This window comes from Heterodontus francisci, unplaced genomic scaffold (genome assembly GCF_036365525.1).
Source record: "Heterodontus francisci isolate sHetFra1 unplaced genomic scaffold, sHetFra1.hap1 HAP1_SCAFFOLD_739, whole genome shotgun sequence".
Classification (NCBI taxonomy): Eukaryota; Metazoa; Chordata; class Chondrichthyes; order Heterodontiformes; family Heterodontidae; genus Heterodontus; species Heterodontus francisci.
The window spans coordinates 262,880-285,238 of NW_027140934.1; the positions used below are offsets into that span (position 1 = coordinate 262,880).

At 46.7% G+C, this 22,359-nt stretch overlaps 2 protein-coding genes across 2 annotated transcripts in view; one reads left to right on the plus strand and one right to left on the minus strand.

Moving 5' to 3' along the window:
* The window catches only part of LOC137361411 (alpha-2-macroglobulin-like protein 1), a 99,813-nt gene extending 78,510 nt beyond the window's left edge, over positions 1-21,303 (minus strand). The window contains exon 1 of the mRNA XM_068026279.1: positions 21,175-21,303. The gene's annotated coding sequence lies outside the window, so the exon portion shown is untranslated. The remainder of the gene's footprint in view (positions 1-21,174) is intronic.
* LOC137361412 (alpha-2-macroglobulin-like protein 1) overlaps positions 21,160-22,359 on the plus strand; it is a 236,562-nt gene continuing 235,362 nt past the window's right edge. Inside the window, exon 1 of the mRNA XM_068026280.1 lies at positions 21,160-21,273. Coding sequence (XP_067882381.1) covers positions 21,160-21,273 — 114 coding nt within the window. The remainder of the gene's footprint in view (positions 21,274-22,359) is intronic.

The window sequence follows — 22,359 nt, forward strand, 5'->3', positions numbered from 1 at the left end:
CCTCCATCCTGCATTCATCAATCCCTTTGTTCTTCAATCCCTCTGTTCATCAATCCCTCCATCCTGCATTCATCAATCCCTCTGTTCATCAATCCCTCCATCCTACATTCATCAATCCCTCTGTTCATCAATCCCTCCATCCTGCATTCATCAATCCCTCTGTTCTTCAATCCCTCTGTTCATCAATCCCTCCATCCTGCATTCATCAATCCCTCTGTTCATCAATCCCTCTGTTCATCAATCCCTCCATCCTGCTTTCATCAATCCCTCTGTTCATCAATCCCTCCATCCTGCATTCATCAATCCCTCTGTTCATCAATCCCTCTGTTCATCGATCCCTCTGTTCATCAATCCCTCCATCCTGCATTCATCAATCCCTCTGTTCATCAATCCCTCTGTTCATCAATCCCTCTGTTCATCAATCCCTCCATCCTGCATTCATCAATCCCTCTGTTCATCAATCCCTCTGTTCATCAATCCCTCCATCCTGCATTCATCAATCCCTCTGTTCATCAATCCCTCTGTTCATCAATCCCTCTGTTCATCAATCCCTCCATCCTGCATTCATCAATCCCTCTGTTCATCAATCCCTCCATCCTGCATTCATCAATCCCTCTGTTCATCAATCCCTCTGTTCATCGATCCCTCTGTTCATCAATCCCTCCATCCTGCATTCATCAATCCCTCTGTTCATCAATCCCTCTGTTCATCAATCCCTCTGTTCATCAATCCCTCCATCCTGCATTCATCAATCCCTCTGTTCATCAATCCCTCCATCCTGTATTCATCAATCCCTCTGTTCATCAATCCCTCTGTTCATCAATCCCTCCATCCTGCATTCATCAATCCCTCTGTTCATCAATCCCTCCATCCTGCATTCATCAATCCCTCTGTTCATCAATCCCTCCATCCTGCATTCATCAATCCCTCTGTTCATCAATCCCTCTGTTCATCAATCCCTCTGTTCATCAATCCCACCATCCTGCATTCATCAATCCCTCTGTTCATCAATCCATCCATCCTGCATTCATCAATCCCTCTGTTCATCAATCCCTCTGTTCATCAATCCCTCTGTTCATCAATCCCTCCATCCTGCATTCATCAATCCCTCTGTTCATCAATCCCTCCATCCTGCATTCATCAATCCCTCTGTTCATCAATCCCTCCGTTCATCAATCCCTCCATCCTGCATTCATCAATCCCTCTGTTCATCAATCCCTCCGTTCATCAATCCCTCCATCCTGCATTCATCAATCCCTCTGTTCATCAATCCCTCCATCCTGCATTCATCAATCCCTCTGTTCATCAATCCCTCTGTTCATCAATCCCTTTGTTCATCAATTCCTCTGTTCATCAATCCCTCTGTTCATCAATCCCTCCATCCTGCATTCATCAATCCCTTTGTTCTTCAATCCCTCTGTTCATCAATCCCTCCATCCTGCATTCATCAATCCCTCTGTTCATCAATCCCTCTGTTCATCAATCCCTCCATCCTGCATTCATCAATCCCTCTGTTCATCAATCCCTCCATCCTGCATTCATCAATCCCTTTGTTCTTCAATCCCTCTGTTCATCAATCCCTCCATCCTGCATTCATCAATCCCTCTGTTCATCAATCCCTCCATCCTACATTCATCAATCCCTCTGTTCATCAATCCCTCCATCCTGCATTCATCAATCCCTCTGTTCTTCAATCCCTCTGTTCATCAATCCCTCCATCCTGCATTCATCAATCCCTCTGTTCATCAATCCCTCTGTTCATCAATCCCTCCATCCTGCATTCATCAATCCCTCTGTTCATCAATCCCTCCATCCTGCATTCATCAATCCCTCTGTTCATCAATCCCTCTGTTCATCGATCCCTCTGTTCATCAATCCCTCCATCCTGCATTCATCAATCCCTCTGTTCATCAATCCCTCTGTTCATCAATCCCTCTGTTCATCAATCCCTCCATCCTGCATTCATCAATCCCTCTGTTCATCAAACCCTCTGTTCATCAATCCCTCTGTTCATCAATCCCTCCATCCTGCATTCATCAATCCCTCTGTTCATCAATCCCTCCATCCTGCATTCATCAATCCCTCTGTTCATCAATCCCTCTGCTCATCAATCCCTCCATCCTGCATTCATCAATCCCTCTGTTCATCAATCCCTCCATCCTGCATTCATCAATCCCTCTGTTCATCAATCCCTCTGTTCATCGATCCCTCTGTTCATCAATCCCTCCATCCTTCATTCATCAATCCCTCTGTTCATCAATCCCTCTGTTCATCAATCCCTCCATCCTGCATTCATCAATCCCTCTGTTCATCAATCCCTCCATCCTGCATTCATCAATCCCTCTGTTCATCAATCCCTCCATCCTGCATTCACCAATCCCTCTGTTCATCAATCCCTCCATCCTGCATTCATCAATCCCTCTGTCCATCAATCCCTCCATCCTGTATTCATCAATCCCTCTGTTCATCAATCCCTCTGTTCATCAATCCCTCTGTTCATCAATCCCTCCATCCTGCATTCATCAATCCCTCTGTTCATCAATCCCTCCATCCTGCATTCATCAATCCCTCTGTTCATCAATCCCTCCATCCTGCATTCATCAATCCCTCTGTTCATCAATCCCTCTGTTCATCAATCCCTCTGTTCATCAATCCCTCCATCCTGCATTCATCAATCCCTCTGTTCATCAATCCCTCCATCCTGCATTCATCAATCCCTCTGTTCATCAATCCCTCTGTTCATCAATCCCTCCATCCTGCATTCATCAATCCCTCTGTTCATCAATCCCTCCATCCTGCATTCATCAATCCCTCTGTTCATCAATCCCTCTGTTCATCGATCCCTCTGTTCATCAATCCCTCCATCCTGCATTCATCAATCCCTCTGTTCATCAATCCCTCCATCCTGCATTCATCAATCCCTCTGTTCATCAATCCCTCTGTTCATCAATCCCTCCATCCTGCATTCATCAATCCCTCTGTTCATCAATCCCTCCATCCTGCATTCATCAATCCCTCTGTTCATCAATCCCTCCATCCTGCATTCATCAATCCCTCTGTTCATCAATCCCTCTGTTCATCAATCCCTCTGTTCATCGATCCCTCTGTTCATCAATCCCTCCATCCTGCATTCATCAATCACTCTGTTCATCAATCCCTCTGTTCATCAATCCCTCTGTTCATCGATCCCTCTGTTCATCAATCCCTCCATCCTGCATTCATCAATCCCTTTGTTCATCGATCCCTCTGTTCATCAATCCCTCCATCCTGCATTCATCAATCCCTCTGTTCATCAATCCCTCTGTTCATCAATCCCTCCATCCTGCATTCATCAATCCCTCTGTTCATCGATCCCTCTGTTCATCAATCCCTCCATCCTGCATTCATCAATCCCTCTGTTCATCAATCCCTCAGTTCATCAATCCCTCCATCCTGCATTCATCAATCCCTCTGTTCATCAATCCCTCCATCCTGCATTCATCAATCCCTTTGTTCTTCAATCCCTCTGTTCATCAATCCCTCCATCCTGCATTCATCAATCCCTCTGTTCATCAATCCCTCCATCCTACATTCATCAATCCCTCTGTTCATCAATCCCTCCATCCTGCATTCATCAATCCCTCTGTTCTTCAATCCCTCTGTTCATCAATCCCTCCATCCTGCATTCATCAATCCCTCTGTTCATCAATCCCTCTGTTCATCAATCCCTCTGTTCATCAATCCCTCCATCCTACATTCATCAATCCCTCTGTTCATCAATCCCTCTGTTCATCAATCCCTCTGTTCATCAATCCCTCCATCCTGCATTCATCAATCCCTCTGTTCATCAATCCCTCCATCCTGCATTCATCAATCCCTCTGTTCATCAATCCCTCTGTTCATCAATCCCTCCATCCTGCATTCATCAATCCCTCTGTTCATCAATCCCTCTGTTCATCAATCCCTCTGTTCATCAATCCCTCCATCCTGCATTCATCAATCCCTCCATCCTGCATTCATCAATCCCTCTGTTCATCAATCCCTCCATCCTGCATTCATCAATCCCTCTGTTCATCAATCCCTCCATCCTGCATTCATCAATCCCTCTGTTCATCAATCCCTCTGTTCATCAATCCCTCCATCCTGCATTCATCAATCCCTCTGTTCATCAATCCCTCCATCCTGCATTCATCAATCCCTCTGTTCATCAATCCCTCTGTTCATCAATCCCTCCATCCTACATTCATCAATCCCTCTGTTCATCAATCCCTCTGTTCATCAATCCCTCCATCCTACATTCATCAATCCCTCTGTTCATCAATCCCTCTGTTCATCAATCCCTCCATCCTGCATTCATCAATCCCTCTGTTCATCAATCCCTCCATCCTGCATTCATCAATCCCTCTGTTCATCAATCCCTTTGTTCATCAATCCCTCTGTTCATCAATCCCTCCATCCTGCATTCATCAATCCCTCTGTTCATCAATCCCTCCATCCTGCATTCATCAATCCCTCTGTTCATCAATCCCTCTGTTCATCAATCCCTCCATCCTACATTCATCAATCCCTCTGTTCATCAATCCCTTTGTTCATCAATCCCTCTGTTCATCAATCCCTCCATCCTGCATTCATCAATCCCTCTGTTCATCAATCCCTGCATCCTGCATTCATCAATCCCTCTGTTCATCAATCCCTCTGTTCATCAATCCCTCCATCCTGCATTCATCAATCCCTCTGTTCATCAATCCCTCTGTTCATCAATCCCTCTGTTCATCAATCCCTCCATCCTACATTCATCAATCCCTCTGTTCATCAATCCCTTTGTTCATCAATCCCTCTGTTCATCAATCCCTCCATCCTGCATTCATCAATCCCTCTGTTCATCAATCCCTCCATCCTGCATTCATCAATCCCTCTGTTCATCAATCCCTCTGTTCATCAATCCCTCCATCCTGCATTCATCAATCCCTCTGTTCATCAATCCCTCTGTTCATCAATCCCTCCATCCTGCATTCATCAATCCCTCTGTTCATCAATCCCTCCATTATACATTCATCAATCCCTCTGTTCATCAATCCCTCCATCCTGCATTCATCAATCCCTCTGTTCTTCAATCCCTCTGTTCATCAATCCCTCCATCCTGCATTCATCAATCCCTCTGTTCATCAATCCCTCTGTTCATCAATCCCTCTGTTCATCAATCCCTCCATCCTACATTCATCAATCCCTCTGTTCATCAATCCCTCTGTTCATCAATCCCTCTGTTCATCAATCCCTCCATCCTGCATTCATCAATCCCTCTGTTCATCAATCCCTCCATCCTGCATTCATCAATCCCTCTGTTCATCAATCCCTCTGTTCATCAATCCCTCTGTTCATCAATCCCTCCATCCTGCATTCATCAATCCCTCCATCCTGCATTCATCAATCCCTCTGTTCATCAATCCCTCCATCCTGCATTCATCAATCCCTCTGTTCATCAATCCCTCCATCCTGCATTCATCAATCCCTCTGTTCATCAATCCCTCTGTTCATCAATCCCTCCATCCTGCATTCATCAATCCCTCTGTTCATCAATCCCTCCATCCTGCATTCATCAATCCCTCTGTTCATCAATCCCTCTGTTCATCAATCCCTCCATCCTACATTCATCAATCCCTCTGATCATCAATCCCTCTGTTCATCAATCCCTCCATCCTGCATTCATCAATCCCTCTGTTCATCAATCCCTCCATCCTGCATTCATCAATCCCTCTGTTCATCAATCCCTTTGTTCATCAATCCCTCTGTTCATCAATCCCTCCATCCTGCATTCATCAATCCCTCTGTTCATCAATCCCTCCATCCTTCATTCATCAATCCCTCTGTTCATCAATCCCTCTGTTCATCAATCCCTCCATCCTACATTCATCAATCCCTCTGTTCATCAATCCTTTTGTTCATCAATCCCTCTGTTCATCAATCCCTCCATCCTGCATTCATCAATCCCTCTGTTCATCAATCCCTCCATCCTGCATTCATCAATCCCTCTGTTCATCAATCCCTCTGTTCATCAATCCCTCCATCCTACATTCATCAATCCCTCTGTTCATCAATCCCTCTGTTCATCAATCCCTCCATCCTGCATTCATCAATCCCTCTGTTCATTAATCCCTCCATCCTACATTCATCAATCCCTCTGTTCATCAATCCCTTTGTTCATCAATCCCTCTGTTCATCAATCCCTCCATCCTGCATTCATCAATCCCTCTGTTCATCAATCCCTCCATCCTGCATTCATCAATCCCTCTGTTCATCAATCCCTCTGTTCATCAATCCCTCCATCCTGCATTCATCAATCCCTCTGTTCATCAATCCCTCTGTTCATCAATCCCTCCATCCTGCATTCATCAATCCCTCTGTTCATCAATCCCTCCATCCTGCATTCATCAATCCCTCTGTTCATCAATCCCTCTGTTCATCAATCCTTCCATCCTACATTCATCAATCCCTTTGTTCATCAATCCCTCTGTTCATCAATCCCTCCATCCTGCATTCATCAATCCCTCTGTTCATCAATCCCTCCATCCTGCATTCATCAATCCCTCTGTTCATCAATCCCTCTGTTCATCAATCCCTCCATCCTACATTCATCAATCCCTCTGTTCATCAATCCCTCTGTTCATCAATCCCTCCATCCTGCATTCATCAATCCCTCTGTTCATCAATCCCTCCATCCTACATTCATCAATCCCTTTGTTCATCAATCCCTCTGTTCATCAATCCCTCCATCCTGCATTCATCAATCCCTCTGTTCATCAATCCCTCCATCCTACATTCATCAATCCCTTTGTTCATCAATCCCTTTGTTCATCAATCCCTCCATCCTGCATTCATCAATCCCTCTGTTCATCAATCCCTCCATCCTGCATTCATCAATCCCTCTGTTCATCAATCCCTCTGTTCATCAATCCCTCCATCCTACATTCATCAATCCCTTTGTTCATCAATCCCTCTGTTCATGAATCCCTCCATCCTGCATTCATCAATCCCTCTGTTCATCAATCCCTCCATCCTGCATTCATCAATCCCTTTGTTCATCAATCCCTCCATCCTGCATTCATCAATCCCTCTGTTCATCAATCCCTCCATCCTGCATTCATCAATCCCTTTGTTCATCAATCCCTCTGTTCATCAATTCCTCTGTTCATCAATCCCTCCATCCTGCATTCATCAATCCCTCTGTTCTTCGATCCCTCTGTTCATCAATCCCTCCATCCTGCATTCATCAATCCCTCTGTTCATCAATCCCTCCATCCTGCATTCATCAATCCCTTTGTTCATCAATCCCTCTGTTCTTCGATCCCTCTGTTCATCAATCCCTCCATCCTGCATTCATCAATCCCTCTGTTCATCAATCCCTCCATCCTACATTCATCAATCCCTCTGTTAATCAATCCCTCTGTTCATCAATCCCTCCATCCTGCATTCATCAATCCCTTTGTTCATCAATCCCTCTGTTCATCAATCCCTCTGTTCATCAATCCCTCCATCCTGCATTCATCAATCCCTCTGTTCTTCGATCCCTCTGTTCATCAATCCCTCCATCGTGCATTCATCAATCCCTCTGTTCATCAATCCCTCCATCCTGCATTCATCAATTCCTTTGTTCATCAATCCCTCTGTTCTTCGATCCCTCTGTTCATCAATCCCTCCATCCTGCATTCATCAATCCCTCTGTTCATCAATCCCTCCATCCTGCATTCATCAATCCCTCTGTTCATCAATCCCTCCATCCTGCATTCATCAATCCCGCCATCCTGCATTCATCTATCCCCCCATTCATCAATCCCTCCATTCTGCATTCATCAATCCCTCCATTCATCAATCCCTCCATCCTGAATTCATCAATCCCTCTGTTCATCAATCCCTTTGTTCATCTATCCCTCCATCCTGCATTCATCAATCCCTCTGTTCATCAATCCCTCCATCCTGAATTCATCAATCCCTCTGTTCATCAATCCCTCCATCCTGCATTCATCAATCCCTCTGTTCATCAATCCCTCTGTTCATCAATCCCTCTGTTCATCAATCCCTCCATCCTGAATTCATCAATCCCTCTGTTCATCAATCCCTCCATCCTGAATTCATCAATCCCTCTGTTCATCAATCCCTCCATCCTGCATTCATCAATCCCTCTGTTCATCAATCCCTCTGTTCTTCAATCCCTCCATCCTGCATTCATCAATCCCTCTGTTCATCAATCCCTCCATCCTGCATTCATCAATCCCTCTGTTCATGAATCCCTCTGTTCTTCAATCCCTCCATCCTGCATTCATCGATCCCTCCGTTCACCAATCCCTCCATCCTGCATTCACCAATCCCTCTGTTCTTCAATCCCTCCATCCTGCATTCATCAATCCCTCCATCCTGCATTCATCAATCCCTCCGTTCGTCAATCCCTCCATCCTACATTCACCAATCCCTCTGTTCTTCAATCCCTCCATCCTACATTCATCAATCCCTCTGTTCATCAATCCCTCCATCCTGCATTCATCAATCCCTCCATTCACCAATCCCTCTGTTCATCAATCCCTCTGTTCATCAATCCCTCCATCCTGCATTCATCAATCCCTCCATTCATCAATCCCTCCATCCTACATTCATCAATCCCTCTGTTCATCAATCCCTCCATCCTGCATTCATCAATCCCTCCATTCTTCAATCCCTCCATCCTACATTCATCGATCCCTCTGTTCATCAATCCCTCCATCCTGCATTCACCAATCCCTCTGTTCTTCAATCCCTCCATCCTACATTCATCAATCCCTCTGTTCATCAATCCCTCCATCCTGCAGTCATCAATCCCTCCATTCATCAATCCCTCCATCCTACATTCATCAATCCCTCTGTTCATCAATCACTCCATCCTGCATTCATCAGTCCCTCCATTCATCAATCCCTCCATTCTGCATTCATCGATCCCTCTGTTCATCAATCCCTCCATCCTGCATTCACCAATCCCTCTGTTCTTCAATCCCTCCATCCTACATTCATCAATCCCTCTGTTCATCAATCCCTCCAACCTGCAGTCATCAATCCCTCCATTCATCAATCCCTCTGTTCATCAATCCCTCCATCCTACATTCATCAATCCCTCTGTTCATCAATCCCTCCATCCTACATTCATCAATCCCTCTGTTCATCAATCCCTCCATCCTGCATTCATCAATCCCTCCATTCATCAATCCCTCCATCCTGCATTCATCGATCCCTCTGTTCATCAATCCCTCTGTTCATCAATCCCTCCATCCTGCATTCATCAATCCCTCTGTTCATCAATCCCTCTGTTCATCAATCCCTCCATCCTGCATTCATCAATCCCTCTGTTCATCAATCCCTCTGTTCATCAATCCCTCCATCCTGCATTCATCAATCCCTCTGTTCATCAATCCCTCTGTTCATCAATCCCTCCATCCTGAATTCATCAATCCCTCTGTTCATCAATCCCTCCATCCTGAATTCATCAATCCCTCTGTTCATCAATCCCTCCATCCTGCATTCATCAATCCCTCTGTTCATCAATCCCTCTGTTCATCAATCCCTCCATCCTGCATTCATCAATCCCTCTGTTCATCAATCCCTCCATCCTGCATTCATCAATCCCTCTGTTCATCAATCCCTCCATCCTGCATTCATCAATCCCTCTGTTCATCAATCCCTCCATCCTGAATTCATCAATCCCTCTGTTCATCAATCCCTCTGTTCATCAATCCCTCTGTTCATCAATCCCTCCATCCTGCATTCATCAATCCCTCTGTTCATCAATCCCTCTATTCATCAATCCCTCCATCCTGCATTCATCAATCCCTCTGTTCATCAATCCCTCCATCCTGCATTCATCAATCCCTCTGTTCATGAATCCCTCTGTTCTTCAATCCCTCCATCCTGCATTCATCGATCCCTCCGTTCACCAATCCCTCCATCCTGCATTCACCAATCCCTCTGTTCTTCAATCCCTCCATCCTGCATTCATCAATCCCTCCATCCTGCATTCATCAATCCCTCCGTTCGTCAATCCCTCCATCCTACATTCACCAATCCCTCTGTTCTTCAATCCCTCCATCCTACATTCATCAATCCCTCTGTTCATCAATCCCTCCATCCTGCATTCATCAATCCCTCCATTCACCAATCCCTCTGTTCATCAATCCCTCTGTTCATCAATCCCTCCATCCTGCATTCATCAATCCCTCCATTCATCAATCCCTCCATCCTACATTCATCAATCCCTCTGTTCATCAATCCCTCCATCCTGCATTCATCAATCCCTCCATTCTTCAATCCCTCCATCCTACATTCATCGATCCCTCTGTTCATCAATCCCTCCATCCTGCATTCACCAATCCCTCTGTTCTTCAATCCCTCCATCCTACATTCATCAATCCCTCTGTTCATCAATCCCTCCATCCTGCAGTCATCAATCCCTCCATTCATCAATCCCTCCATCCTACATTCATCAATCCCTCTGTTCATCAATCACTCCATCCTGCATTCATCAGTCCCTCCATTCATCAATCCCTCCATTCTGCATTCATCGATCCCTCTGTTCATCAATCCCTCCATCCTGCATTCACCAATCCCTCTGTTCTTCAATCCCTCCATCCTACATTCATCAATCCCTCTGTTCATCAATCCCTCCAACCTGCAGTCATCAATCCCTCCATTCATCAATCCCTCTGTTCATCAATCCCTCCATCCTACATTCATCAATCCCTCTGTTCATCAATCCCTCCATCCTACATTCATCAATCCCTCTGTTCATCAATCCCTCCATCCTGCATTCATCAATCCCTCCATTCATCAATCCCTCCATCCTGCATTCATCGATCCCTCTGTTCATCAATCCCTCTGTTCATCAATCCCTCCATCCTGCATTCATCAATCCCTCTGTTCATCAATCCCTCTGTTCATCAATCCCTCCATCCTGCATTCATCAATCCCTCTGTTCATCAATCCCTCTGTTCATCAATCCCTCCATCCTGCATTCATCAATCCCTCTGTTCATCAATCCCTCTGTTCATCAATCCCTCCATCCTGAATTCATCAATCCCTCTGTTCATCAAACCCTCCATCCTGAATTCATCAATCCCTCTGTTCATCAATCCCTCCATCCTGCATTCATCAATCCCTCTGTTCATCAATCCCTCTGTTCATCAATCCCTCCATCCTGCATTCATCAATCCCTCTGTTCATCAATCCCTCCATCCTGCACTCATCAATCCCTCTGTTCATCAATCCCTCCATCCTGCATTCATCAATCCCTCTGTTCATCAATCCCTCCATCCTGAATTCATCAATCCCTCTGTTCATCAATCCCTCTGTTCATCAATCCCTCTGTTCATCAATCCCTCCATCCTGCATTCATCAATCCCTCTGTTCATCAATCCCTCTATTCATCAATCCCTCTGTTCATCAATCCCTCCATCCTGCATTCATCAATCCCTCTGTTCATCAATCCCTCTGTTCATCAATCCCTCCATCCTGCATTCATCAATCCCTCTGTTCATCAATCCCTCCATCCTGCATTCATCAATCCCTCTGTTCATCAATCCCTCCATCCTGCATTCATCAATCCCTCTGTTCATCAATCCCTCTGTTCATCAATCCCTCCATCCTGCATTCATCAATCGCTCTGTTCATCAATCCCTCTGTTCATCAATCCCTCCATCCTGCATTCATCAATCCCTCTGTTCATCAATCCCTCCATCCTGCATTCATCGATCCCTCTGTTCATCAATCCCTCTGTTCATCAATCCCTCCATCCTGCATTCATCAATCCCTCTGTTCATCAATCCCTCCATCCTGCATTCATCAATCCCTCTGTTCATCAATCCCTCCATCCTACATTCATCAATCCCTTTGTTCATCAATCCCTCTGTTCATGAATCCCTCCATCCTGCATTCATCAATCCCTCTGTTCATCAATCCCTCCATCCTGCATTCATCAATCCCTTTGTTCATCAATCCCTCCATCCTGCATTCATCAATCCCTCTGTTCATCAATCCCTCCATCCTGCATTCATCAATCCCTTTGTTCATCAATCCCTCTGTTCATCAATTCCTCTGTTCATCAATCCCTCCATCCTGCATTCATCAATCCCTCTGTTCTTCGATCCCTCTGTTCATCAATCCCTCCATCCTGCATTCATCAATCCCTCTGTTCATCAATCCCTCCATCCTGCATTCATCAATCCCTTTGTTCATCAATCCCTCTGTTCTTCGATCCCTCTGTTCATCAATCCCTCCATCCTGCATTCATCAATCCCTCTGTTCATCAATCCCTCCATCCTACATTCATCAATCCCTCTGTTAATCAATCCCTCTGTTCATCAATCCCTCCATCCTGCATTCATCAATCCCTTTGTTCATCAATCCCTCTGTTCATCAATCCCTCTGTTCATCAATCCCTCCATCCTGCATTCATCAATCCCTCTGTTCTTCGATCCCTCTGTTCATCAATCCCTCCATCCTGCATTCATCAATCCCTCTGTTCATCAATCCCTCCATCCTGCATTCATCAATTCCTTTGTTCATCAATCCCTCTGTTCTTCGATCCCTCTGTTCATCAATCCCTCCATCCTGCATTCATCAATCCCTCTGTTCATCAATCCCTCCATCCTGCATTCATCAATCCCTCTGTTCATCAATCCCTCCATCCTGCATTCATCAATCCCGCCATCCTGCATTCATCTATCCCCCCATTCATCAATCCCTCCATTCTGCATTCATCAATCCCTCCATTCATCAATCCCTCCATCCTGAATTCATCAATCCCTCTGTTCATCAATCCCTTTGTTCATCAATCCCTCCATCCTGCATTCATCAATCCCTCTGTTCATCAATCCCTCCATCCTGAATTCATCAATCCCTCTGTTCATCAATCCCTCCATCCTGCATTCATCAATCCCTCTGTTCATCAATCCCTCTGTTCATCAATCCCTCTGTTCATCAATCCCTCCATCCTGAATTCATCAATCCCTCTGTTCATCAATCCCTCCATCCTGAATTCATCAATCCCTCTGTTCATCAATCCCTCCATCCTGCATTCATCAATCCCTCTGTTCATCAATCCCTCTGTTCTTCAATCCCTCCATCCTGCATTCATCAATCCCTCTGTTCATCAATCCCTCCATCCTGCATTCATCAATCCCTCTGTTCATGAATCCCTCTGTTCTTCAATCCCTCCATCCTGCATTCATCGATCCCTCCGTTCACCAATCCCTCCATCCTGCATTCACCAATCCCTCTGTTCTTCAATCCCTCCATCCTGCATTCATCAATCCCTCCATCCTGCATTCATCAATCCCTCCGTTCGTCAATCCCTCCATCCTACATTCACCAATCCCTCTGTTCTTCAATCCCTCCATCCTACATTCATCAATCCCTCTGTTCATCAATCCCTCCATCCTGCATTCATCAATCCCTCCATTCACCAATCCCTCTGTTCATCAATCCCTCTGTTCATCAATCCCTCCATCCTGCATTCATCAATCCCTCCATTCATCAATCCCTCCATCCTACATTCATCAATCCCTCTGTTCATCAATCCCTCCATCCTGCATTCATCAATCCCTCCATTCTTCAATCCCTCCATCCTACATTCATCGATCCCTCTGTTCATCAATCCCTCCATCCTGCATTCACCAATCCCTCTGTTCTTCAATCCCTCCATCCTACATTCATCAATCCCTCTGTTCATCAATCCCTCCATCCTGCAGTCATCAATCCCTCCATTCATCAATCCCTCCATCCTACATTCATCAATCCCTCTGTTCATCAATCACTCCATCCTGCATTCATCAGTCCCTCCATTCATCAATCCCTCCATTCTGCATTCATCGATCCCTCTGTTCATCAATCCCTCCATCCTGCATTCACCAATCCCTCTGTTCTTCAATCCCTCCATCCTACATTCATCAATCCCTCTGTTCATCAATCCCTCCAACCTGCAGTCATCAATCCCTCCATTCATCAATCCCTCTGTTCATCAATCCCTCCATCCTACATTCATCAATCCCTCTGTTCATCAATCCCTCCATCCTACATTCATCAATCCCTCTGTTCATCAATCCCTCCATCCTGCATTCATCAATCCCTCCATTCATCAATCCCTCCATCCTGCATTCATCGATCCCTCTGTTCATCAATCCCTCTGTTCATCAATCCCTCCATCCTGCATTCATCAATCCCTCTGTTCATCAATCCCTCTGTTCATCAATCCCTCCATCCTGCATTCATCAATCCCTCTGTTCATCAATCCCTCTGTTCATCAATCCCTCCATCCTGCATTCATCAATCCCTCTGTTCATCAATCCCTCTGTTCATCAATCCCTCCATCCTGAATTCATCAATCCCTCTGTTCATCAATCCCTCCATCCTGAATTCATCAATCCCTCTGTTCATCAATCCCTCCATCCTGCATTCATCAATCCCTCTGTTCATCAATCCCTCTGTTCATCAATCCCTCCATCCTGCATTCATCAATCCCTCTGTTCATCAATCCCTCCATCCTGCATTCATCAATCCCTCTGTTCATCAATCCCTCCATCCTGCATTCATCAATCCCTCTGTTCATCAATCCCTCCATCCTGAATTCATCAATCCCTCTGTTCATCAATCCCTCTGTTCATCAATCCCTCTGTTCATCAATCCCTCCATCCTGCATTCATCAATCCCTCTGTTCATCAATCCCTCTATTCATCAATCCCTCCATCCTGCATTCATCAATCCCTCTGTTCATCAATCCCTCCATCCTGCATTCATCAATCCCTCTGTTCATGAATCCCTCTGTTCTTCAATCCCTCCATCCTGCATTCATCGATCCCTCCGTTCACCAATCCCTCCATCCTGCATTCACCAATCCCTCTGTTCTTCAATCCCTCCATCCTGCATTCATCAATCCCTCCATCCTGCATTCATCAATCCCTCCGTTCGTCAATCCCTCCATCCTACATTCACCAATCCCTCTGTTCTTCAATCCCTCCATCCTGCATTCATCAATCCCTCCATTCACCAATCCCTCTGTTCATCAATCCCTCTGTTCATCAATCCCTCCATCCTGCATTCATCAATCCCTCCATTCATCAATCCCTCCATCCTACATTCATCAATCCCTCTGTTCATCAATCCCTCCATCCTGCATTCATCAATCCCTCCATTCTTCAATCCCTCCATCCTACATTCATCGATCCCTCTGTTCATCAATCCCTCCATCCTGCATTCACCAATCCCTCTGTTCTTCAATCCCTCCATCCTACATTCATCAATCCCTCTGTTCATCAATCCCTCCATCCTGCATTCATCAATCCCTCTGTTCATCAATCCCTCTGTTCATCAATCCCTCCATCCTGCATTCATCAATCCCTCTGTTCATCAATCCCTCTGTTCATCAATCCCTCCATCCTGAATTCATCAATCCCTCTGTTCATCAATCCCTCCATCCTGAATTCATCAATCCCTCTGTTCATCAATCCCTCCATCCTGCATTCATCAATCCCTCTGTTCATCAATCCCTCTGTTCATCAATCCCTCCATCCTGCATTCATCAATCCCTCTGTTCATCAATCCCTCCATCCTGCATTCATCAATCCCTCTGTTCATCAATCCCTCCATCCTGCATTCATCAATCCCTCTGTTCATCAATCCCTCCATCCTGAATTCATCAATCCCTCTGTTCATCAATCCCTCTGTTCATCAATCCCTCTGTTCATCAATCCCTCCATCCTGCATTCATCAATCCCTCTGTTCATCAATCCCTCTATTCATCAATCCCTCCATCCTGCATTCATCAATCCCTCTGTTCATCAATCCCTCCATCCTGCATTCATCAATCCCTCTGTTCATGAATCCCTCTGTTCTTCAATCCCTCCATCCTGCATTCATCGATCCCTCCGTTCACCAATCCCTCCATCCTGCATTCACCAATCCCTCTGTTCTTCAATCCCTCCATCCTGCATTCATCAATCCCTCCATCCTGCATTCATCAATCCCTCCGTTCGTCAATCCCTCCATCCTACATTCACCAATCCCTCTGTTCTTCAATCCCTCCATCCTGCATTCATCAATCCCTCCATTCACCAATCCCTCTGTTCATCAATCCCTCTGTTCATCAATCCCTCCATCCTGCATTCATCAATCCCTCCATTCATCAATCCCTCCATCCTACATTCATCAATCCCTCTGTTCATCAATCCCTCCATCCTGCATTCATCAATCCCTCCATTCTTCAATCCCTCCATCCTACATTCATCGATCCCTCTGTTCATCAATCCCTCCATCCTGCATTCACCAATCCCTCTGTTCTTCAATCCCTCCATCCTACATTCATCAATCCCTCTGTTCATCAATCCCTCCATCCTGCAGTCATCAATCCCTCCATTCATCAATCCCTCCATCCTACATTCATCAATCCCTCTGTTCATCAATCACTCCATCCTGCATTCATCAGTCCCTCCATTCATCAATCCCTCCATTCTGCATTCATCGATCCCTCTGTTCATCAATCCCTCCATCCTGCATTCACCAATCCCTCTGTTCTTCAATCCCTCCATCCTACATTCATCAATCCCTCTGTTCATCAATCCCTCCAACCTGCAGTCATCAATCCCTCCATTCATCAATCCCTCTGTTCATCAATCCCTCCATCCTACATTCATCAATCCCTCTGTTCATCAATCCCTCCATCCTACATTCATCAATCCCTCTGTTCATCAATCCCTCCATCCTGCATTCATCAATCCCTCCATTCATCAATCCCTCCATCCTGCATTCATCGATCCCTCTGTTCATCAATCCCTCTGTTCATCAATCCCTCCATCCTGCATTCATCAATCCCTCTGTTCATCAATCCCTCTGTTCATCAATCCCTCCATCCTGCATTCATCAATCCCTCTGTTCATCAATCCCTCTGTTCATCAATCCCTCCATCCTGCATTCATCAATCCCTCTGTTCATCAATCACTCTGTTCATCAATCCCTCCATCCTGAATTCATCAATCCCTCTGTTCATCAATCCCTCCATCCTGAATTCATCAATCCCTCTGTTCATCAATCCCTCCATCCTGCATTCATCAATCCCTCTGTTCATCAATCCCTCTGTTCATCAATCCCTCCATCCTGCATTCATCAATCCCTCTGTTCATCAATCCCTCCATCCTGCATTCATCAATCCCTCTGTTCATCAATCCCTCCATCCTGCATTCATCAATCCCTCTGTTCATCAATCCCTCCATCCTGAATTCATCAATCCCTCTGTTCATCAATCCCTCTGTTCATCAATCCCTCTGTTCATCAATCCCTCCATCCTGCATTCATCAATCCCTCTGTTCATCAATCCCTCTATTCATCAATCCCTCTGTTCATCAATCCCTCCATCCTGCATTCATCAATCCCTCTGTTCATCAATCCCTCTGTTCATCAATCCCTCCATCCTGCATTCATCAATCCCTCTGTTCATCAATCCCTCCATCCTGCATTCATCAATCCCTCTGTTCATCAATCCCTCCATCCTGCATTCATCAATCCCTCTGTTCATCAATCCCTCTGTTCATCAATCCCTCCATCCTGCATTCATCAATCGCTCTGTTCATCAATCCCTCTGTTCATCAATCCCTCCATCCTGCATTCATCAATCCCTCTGTTCATCAATCCCTCCATCCTGCATTCATCGATCCCTCTGTTCATCAATCCCTCTGTTCATCAATCCCTCCACTCTGCATTCATCAATCCCTCTGTTCATCAATCCCTCCACCCTGCATTCATCAATCCCTCTGTTCTTCAATCCCTCCATCCTGCATTCATCAATCCCTCTGTTCATCAATCCCTCTGTTCATCAATCCCTCCATCCTGCATTCATCAATCCCTCTGTTCATCAATCCCTCCATCCTGCATTCATTAATCCCTCTGTTCATCAATCCCTCCATCCTGCATTCATCAATCCCTGTGTTCATCAATCCCTCCATCCTGCATTCATCAATCCCTCCATTCATCAATCCCTCCATCCTGCATTCATCAATCCCTCTGTTCATCAATCCCTCCATCCTGCATTCATCAATCCCTCTGTTCATCAATCCCTCCATCCTGCATTCATCAATCCCTCCGTTCATCAATCCCTCCATCCTGCATTCATCAATCCCTCTGTTCATCAATCCATCCATCCTGCATTCATCAATCCCTCCGTTCATCAATCCCTCTGTTCATCAATCCCTCCATCCTGCATTCATCAATCCCTCTGTTCATCAATCCCTCCATCCTGCATTCATCAATCCCTCTGTTCATCAATCCCTCCATCCTGCATTCATCAATCCCTCCGTTCATCAATCCCTCCATCCTGCATTCATCAATCCCTTTGTTCATCAATCCCTCCATCCTGCATTCATCAATCCCTCCGTTCATCAATCCCTCTGTTCATCAATCCCTCCATCCTTCATTCATCAATCCCTCTGTTCATCAATCCCTCCATCCTACATTCATCAATCCCTTTGTTCATCAATCCCTCCATCCTGTATTCATCAATCCCTCTGTTCATCAATCCCTCTGTTCATCAATCGCTCCATCCTGCATTCATCAATCCTTTGTTCATCAATCCCTCCATCCTGCATTCATCAATCCCTTGTTCATCAATCCCTCCATCCTGCATTCATCAATCCTTTGTTCATCAATCCCTCCGTTCATCAATCCTCCATCCTGCATTCATCAATCCCTCTGTTCATCAATCCCTCCATCCTGCATTCATCAATCCCTCCTGTTCATCAATCCCTCCATCCTGCATTCATCAATCCCTCTGTTCATCAATCCCTCCATCCTGCATTCATCAATCCCTCCGTTCATCAATCCCTCCATCCTGCATTCATCAATCCCTCTGTTCATCAATCCCTCCATCCTGCATTCATCAATCCCTCCGTTCATCAATCCCTCTGTTCATCAATCCCTCCATCCTACATTCATCAATCCCTTTGTTCATCAATCCCTCCATCCTGTATTCATCAATCCCTCTGTTCATCAATCCCTCTGTTCATCAATCCCTCCATCCTGCATTCATCAATCCCTCTGTTCATCAATCCCTCCATCCTGCATTCATCAATCCCTTTGTCATCAATCCCTCCATCCTGCATTCATCAATCCCTTTGTTCATCAATCCCTCCATCCTGCATTCCATCAATCCCTTTGTTCATCAATCCTCATCCTGCATTCATCAATCCCTCCGTTCATCAATCCTCCATCCTGAATTCATCAATCCCTCATTCATCAATCCCTCATCCTGCATTCATCAATCCCTTTGTTCATCAATCCCTCCATCCTGTATTCATCAATCCCTCTGTTCATCAATCCCCCGATCCTACATTCATCAATCCCCTCTGTTCATCAATCCCTCCATTCATCAATCCCTCCATCCTGCATTCATCAATCCCTTTGTTCATCAATCCCTCCATCCTGCATTCATCAATCCCTTTGTTCATCAATCCCTCCATCCTGTATTCATCATTCCCTCTGTTCATCAATCCCTCTGTCATCAATCCCTCTGTTCATCAATCCCTCCATCCTGCATTCATCAATCCCTCTGTTCATCAATCCCTCCATCCTGTATTTCAATCAATCCCTCTGTTCATCAATCCCTCTGTTCATCAATCCCTCTGTTCATCAATCCCTCCATCCTGCATTCATCAATCCCTCTGTTCATCAATCCCTCCATCCTGCATTCATCAATCCCTCTGTTCATCAATCCCTCCATCCTGCATTCATCAATCCCTCCGTTCGTCATCCCTCCATCCTGCATTCACAATCCCTCCATCCTGCATCATCAATCCCTCCGTTCATCAATCCCTCCATCCTGCATTCATCAATCCCTCTGTTCATCAATCCCTCCATCCTGCATTCATCAATCCCTCCGTTCGTCAATCCCTCCATCCTGCATTCACCAATCCCTCCATCCTGCATTCACCAATCCCTCCATCCTGCATTCATCAATCCTCCGTTCATCAATCCCCCCATCCATCATCCATCATCAGTCCCTCAGTCCCTCCATCCATCTATCCATGTCTCCATCAATCCCTCCATCCCTCCATTCATCAATCCCTCCATCCCTCCATGCATCAGTCCATCTATCCATCAGTCCCTCCATCCAACAATACCTCCGGCATCCCTCCATTGCTCCATCATTCCTCATCCATCTATCAGTCCATCACCCCTCAAACAATTCTCTCTCTCTGTTCTCTCTCTGTGTCTCTTTCTCTCTGTCTCTCTCTCTCTCTGTCTCTTTCTCTCTGTCTCTATCTCTGTGTCCTCCCTTTCTTTCTCTCCCCTCCCTGTCTCTCCCTCTCTGTCTCTCCCTCTATGTCTCTGCCTCCCTGTCTCTCCTCCCTGTCTCTCCTCCCTGTCTCTCCTTCCCTGTCTCTGCAGTTGCACACTCTGTCTCTCCCTCTCTGTCTCTCCCTCTCTGTCTCTCCCTCTCTGTCTCTCCCTCTCTGTCTCTGCCTCCCTGTCTCTCCTTCCCTGTCTCTGCAGTTGCACACTCTGTCTCTCCTTTGTCTATCCCTCCCTGTCTCTCCCTCTCTGTCTCTCACTCTCTGTCTCTCCTCCTGTCTCTCCTTCCCTGTCTCTGCAGTTGCACACTCTGTCTCTCCCTCTCTGTCTCTCCCTCTCTGTCTCTGCCTCCCTGTCTCTCCTTCCTGTCTCTGCAGTTGCACACTCTTCTCTCCCTTTTGTCTATCCCTCCCTGTCTCTCCTCTCTGTCTCTCCCTCTCTGTTCTCCCTCCCTGTCTCTCCCCCCCTGTCTCTGCCTCCTGTCTCTCCCTCCTGTCTCTCCTTTCCTGTCTCTGAAGTTGCACACTCTGTCTCTCCCTCTCTGTCTCTCCCTCCCTGTCTCTCCCTTCCTGTCTCTGCCTCCCTGTCTCTCCCTCCCTGTCTCTCCTTTACTGTCTCTCCCTTCCTGTCTCCTGCCTCCCTGTCTCTCCCTCCCTGTCTCTCCTTTCCTGTCTCTGAAGTTGCACACTCTGTCTCTCCCTCTCTCTCTCCCTCCCTCTCTCTCCCTCTCCCTCCTCTCTCTCCTCTCTCCTTCCTGTCTCTCCTCTCTCTCCCTCCCTCTCTCTCCACCCGACAATCCTCAGACTGTTACAGGAATTGCTGCTGAGCCTCCAGTGAATGAATTGCAGGAACCTGGAGGAGTTTGGCAATGTCTCCATTTGGTCATCCTGGGAGATCGGGACAGGCGGTGATTCGCAGAGTCGCAGAACTGCTGGGATCTTCCTGTACACGGTAAGAATAGCCTTGTAGGTCTTTGACTGGGCAGCAATGAATAGGACCTGGAGATAACGGAGAAAAGATGAACAGAATAAAGATCTGTAAACATTAACAGTTCCCCCAGCAACCTCCCCTGACAAATAAACATCCTGCAAGTCCCTTCCAATGGGTTTGGATAGGTTATCCCACTAGGTGGGCTTCACAGTCTAAACCTCCCCATAACCCAGTCGACAGGTTCAAACTCCCCGAAACAGGGATCAGGAGCAGAACCCGGGCTGATTCACCCCCCTCCTCCCAAACCCAGGGGTCACTGGACAGGGATCAGGAGCAGGAACCCGGGCTGATCACCCCCCTCCTCCCTAACCCAGGGGTCACTGGACAGGGATCAGGAGCAGGAACCCGGACTGATTCACCCGCTTCTCTAACCCAGGGGTCACTGGACAGGGATAAGGAGCAGGTACCTGGGCTGATTCACCTCCTCCCTAACCCAGGGGTCACTGGACAGGATCAGGAGCAGGAACCTGGGCTGATTCACCCCCCTCCCTAACCCAGGGGTCACCGGACAGGGATCAGGAGCAGGAACCTGGGCTGATTCACCTCCTCCCTAACCCAGGGGTCACTGGACAGGGATCAGGAGCAGAACCTGGGCTGATTCACCTCCTCCCTAACCCAGGGGTCACTGGACAGGGATCAGGAGCAGGAACCCGGGCTGATTCACCCCCCTCCCTAACCCAGGGGGGTCACTGGACCGGGATCAGGAGCAGGAACCCGGGCTGATTCACCCCCTCCTCCCTAACCAGGGGTCACTGGACAGGGATCAGGAGCAGGAACCCGGGCTGATTCACCCCCTCTCCCTAACCCAGGGGTCACTGGACAGCGATCAGGAGCAGGACCCGGGCTGATCACCCCCTCCCTCCCTAACCAGGGGTCACTGGACAGCGATCAGGAGCAGGAACCTGGGCTGATCACCCCCCTCCTCCCTAACCCAGGGGTCACTGGACAGGGATCAGGAGCAGGAACCTGGGCTGATTCACCTCCTCCCTAACCCAGGAGTCACTGGACAGGGATCAGGAGCAGGACACCGGACTGATTCACCCGCTT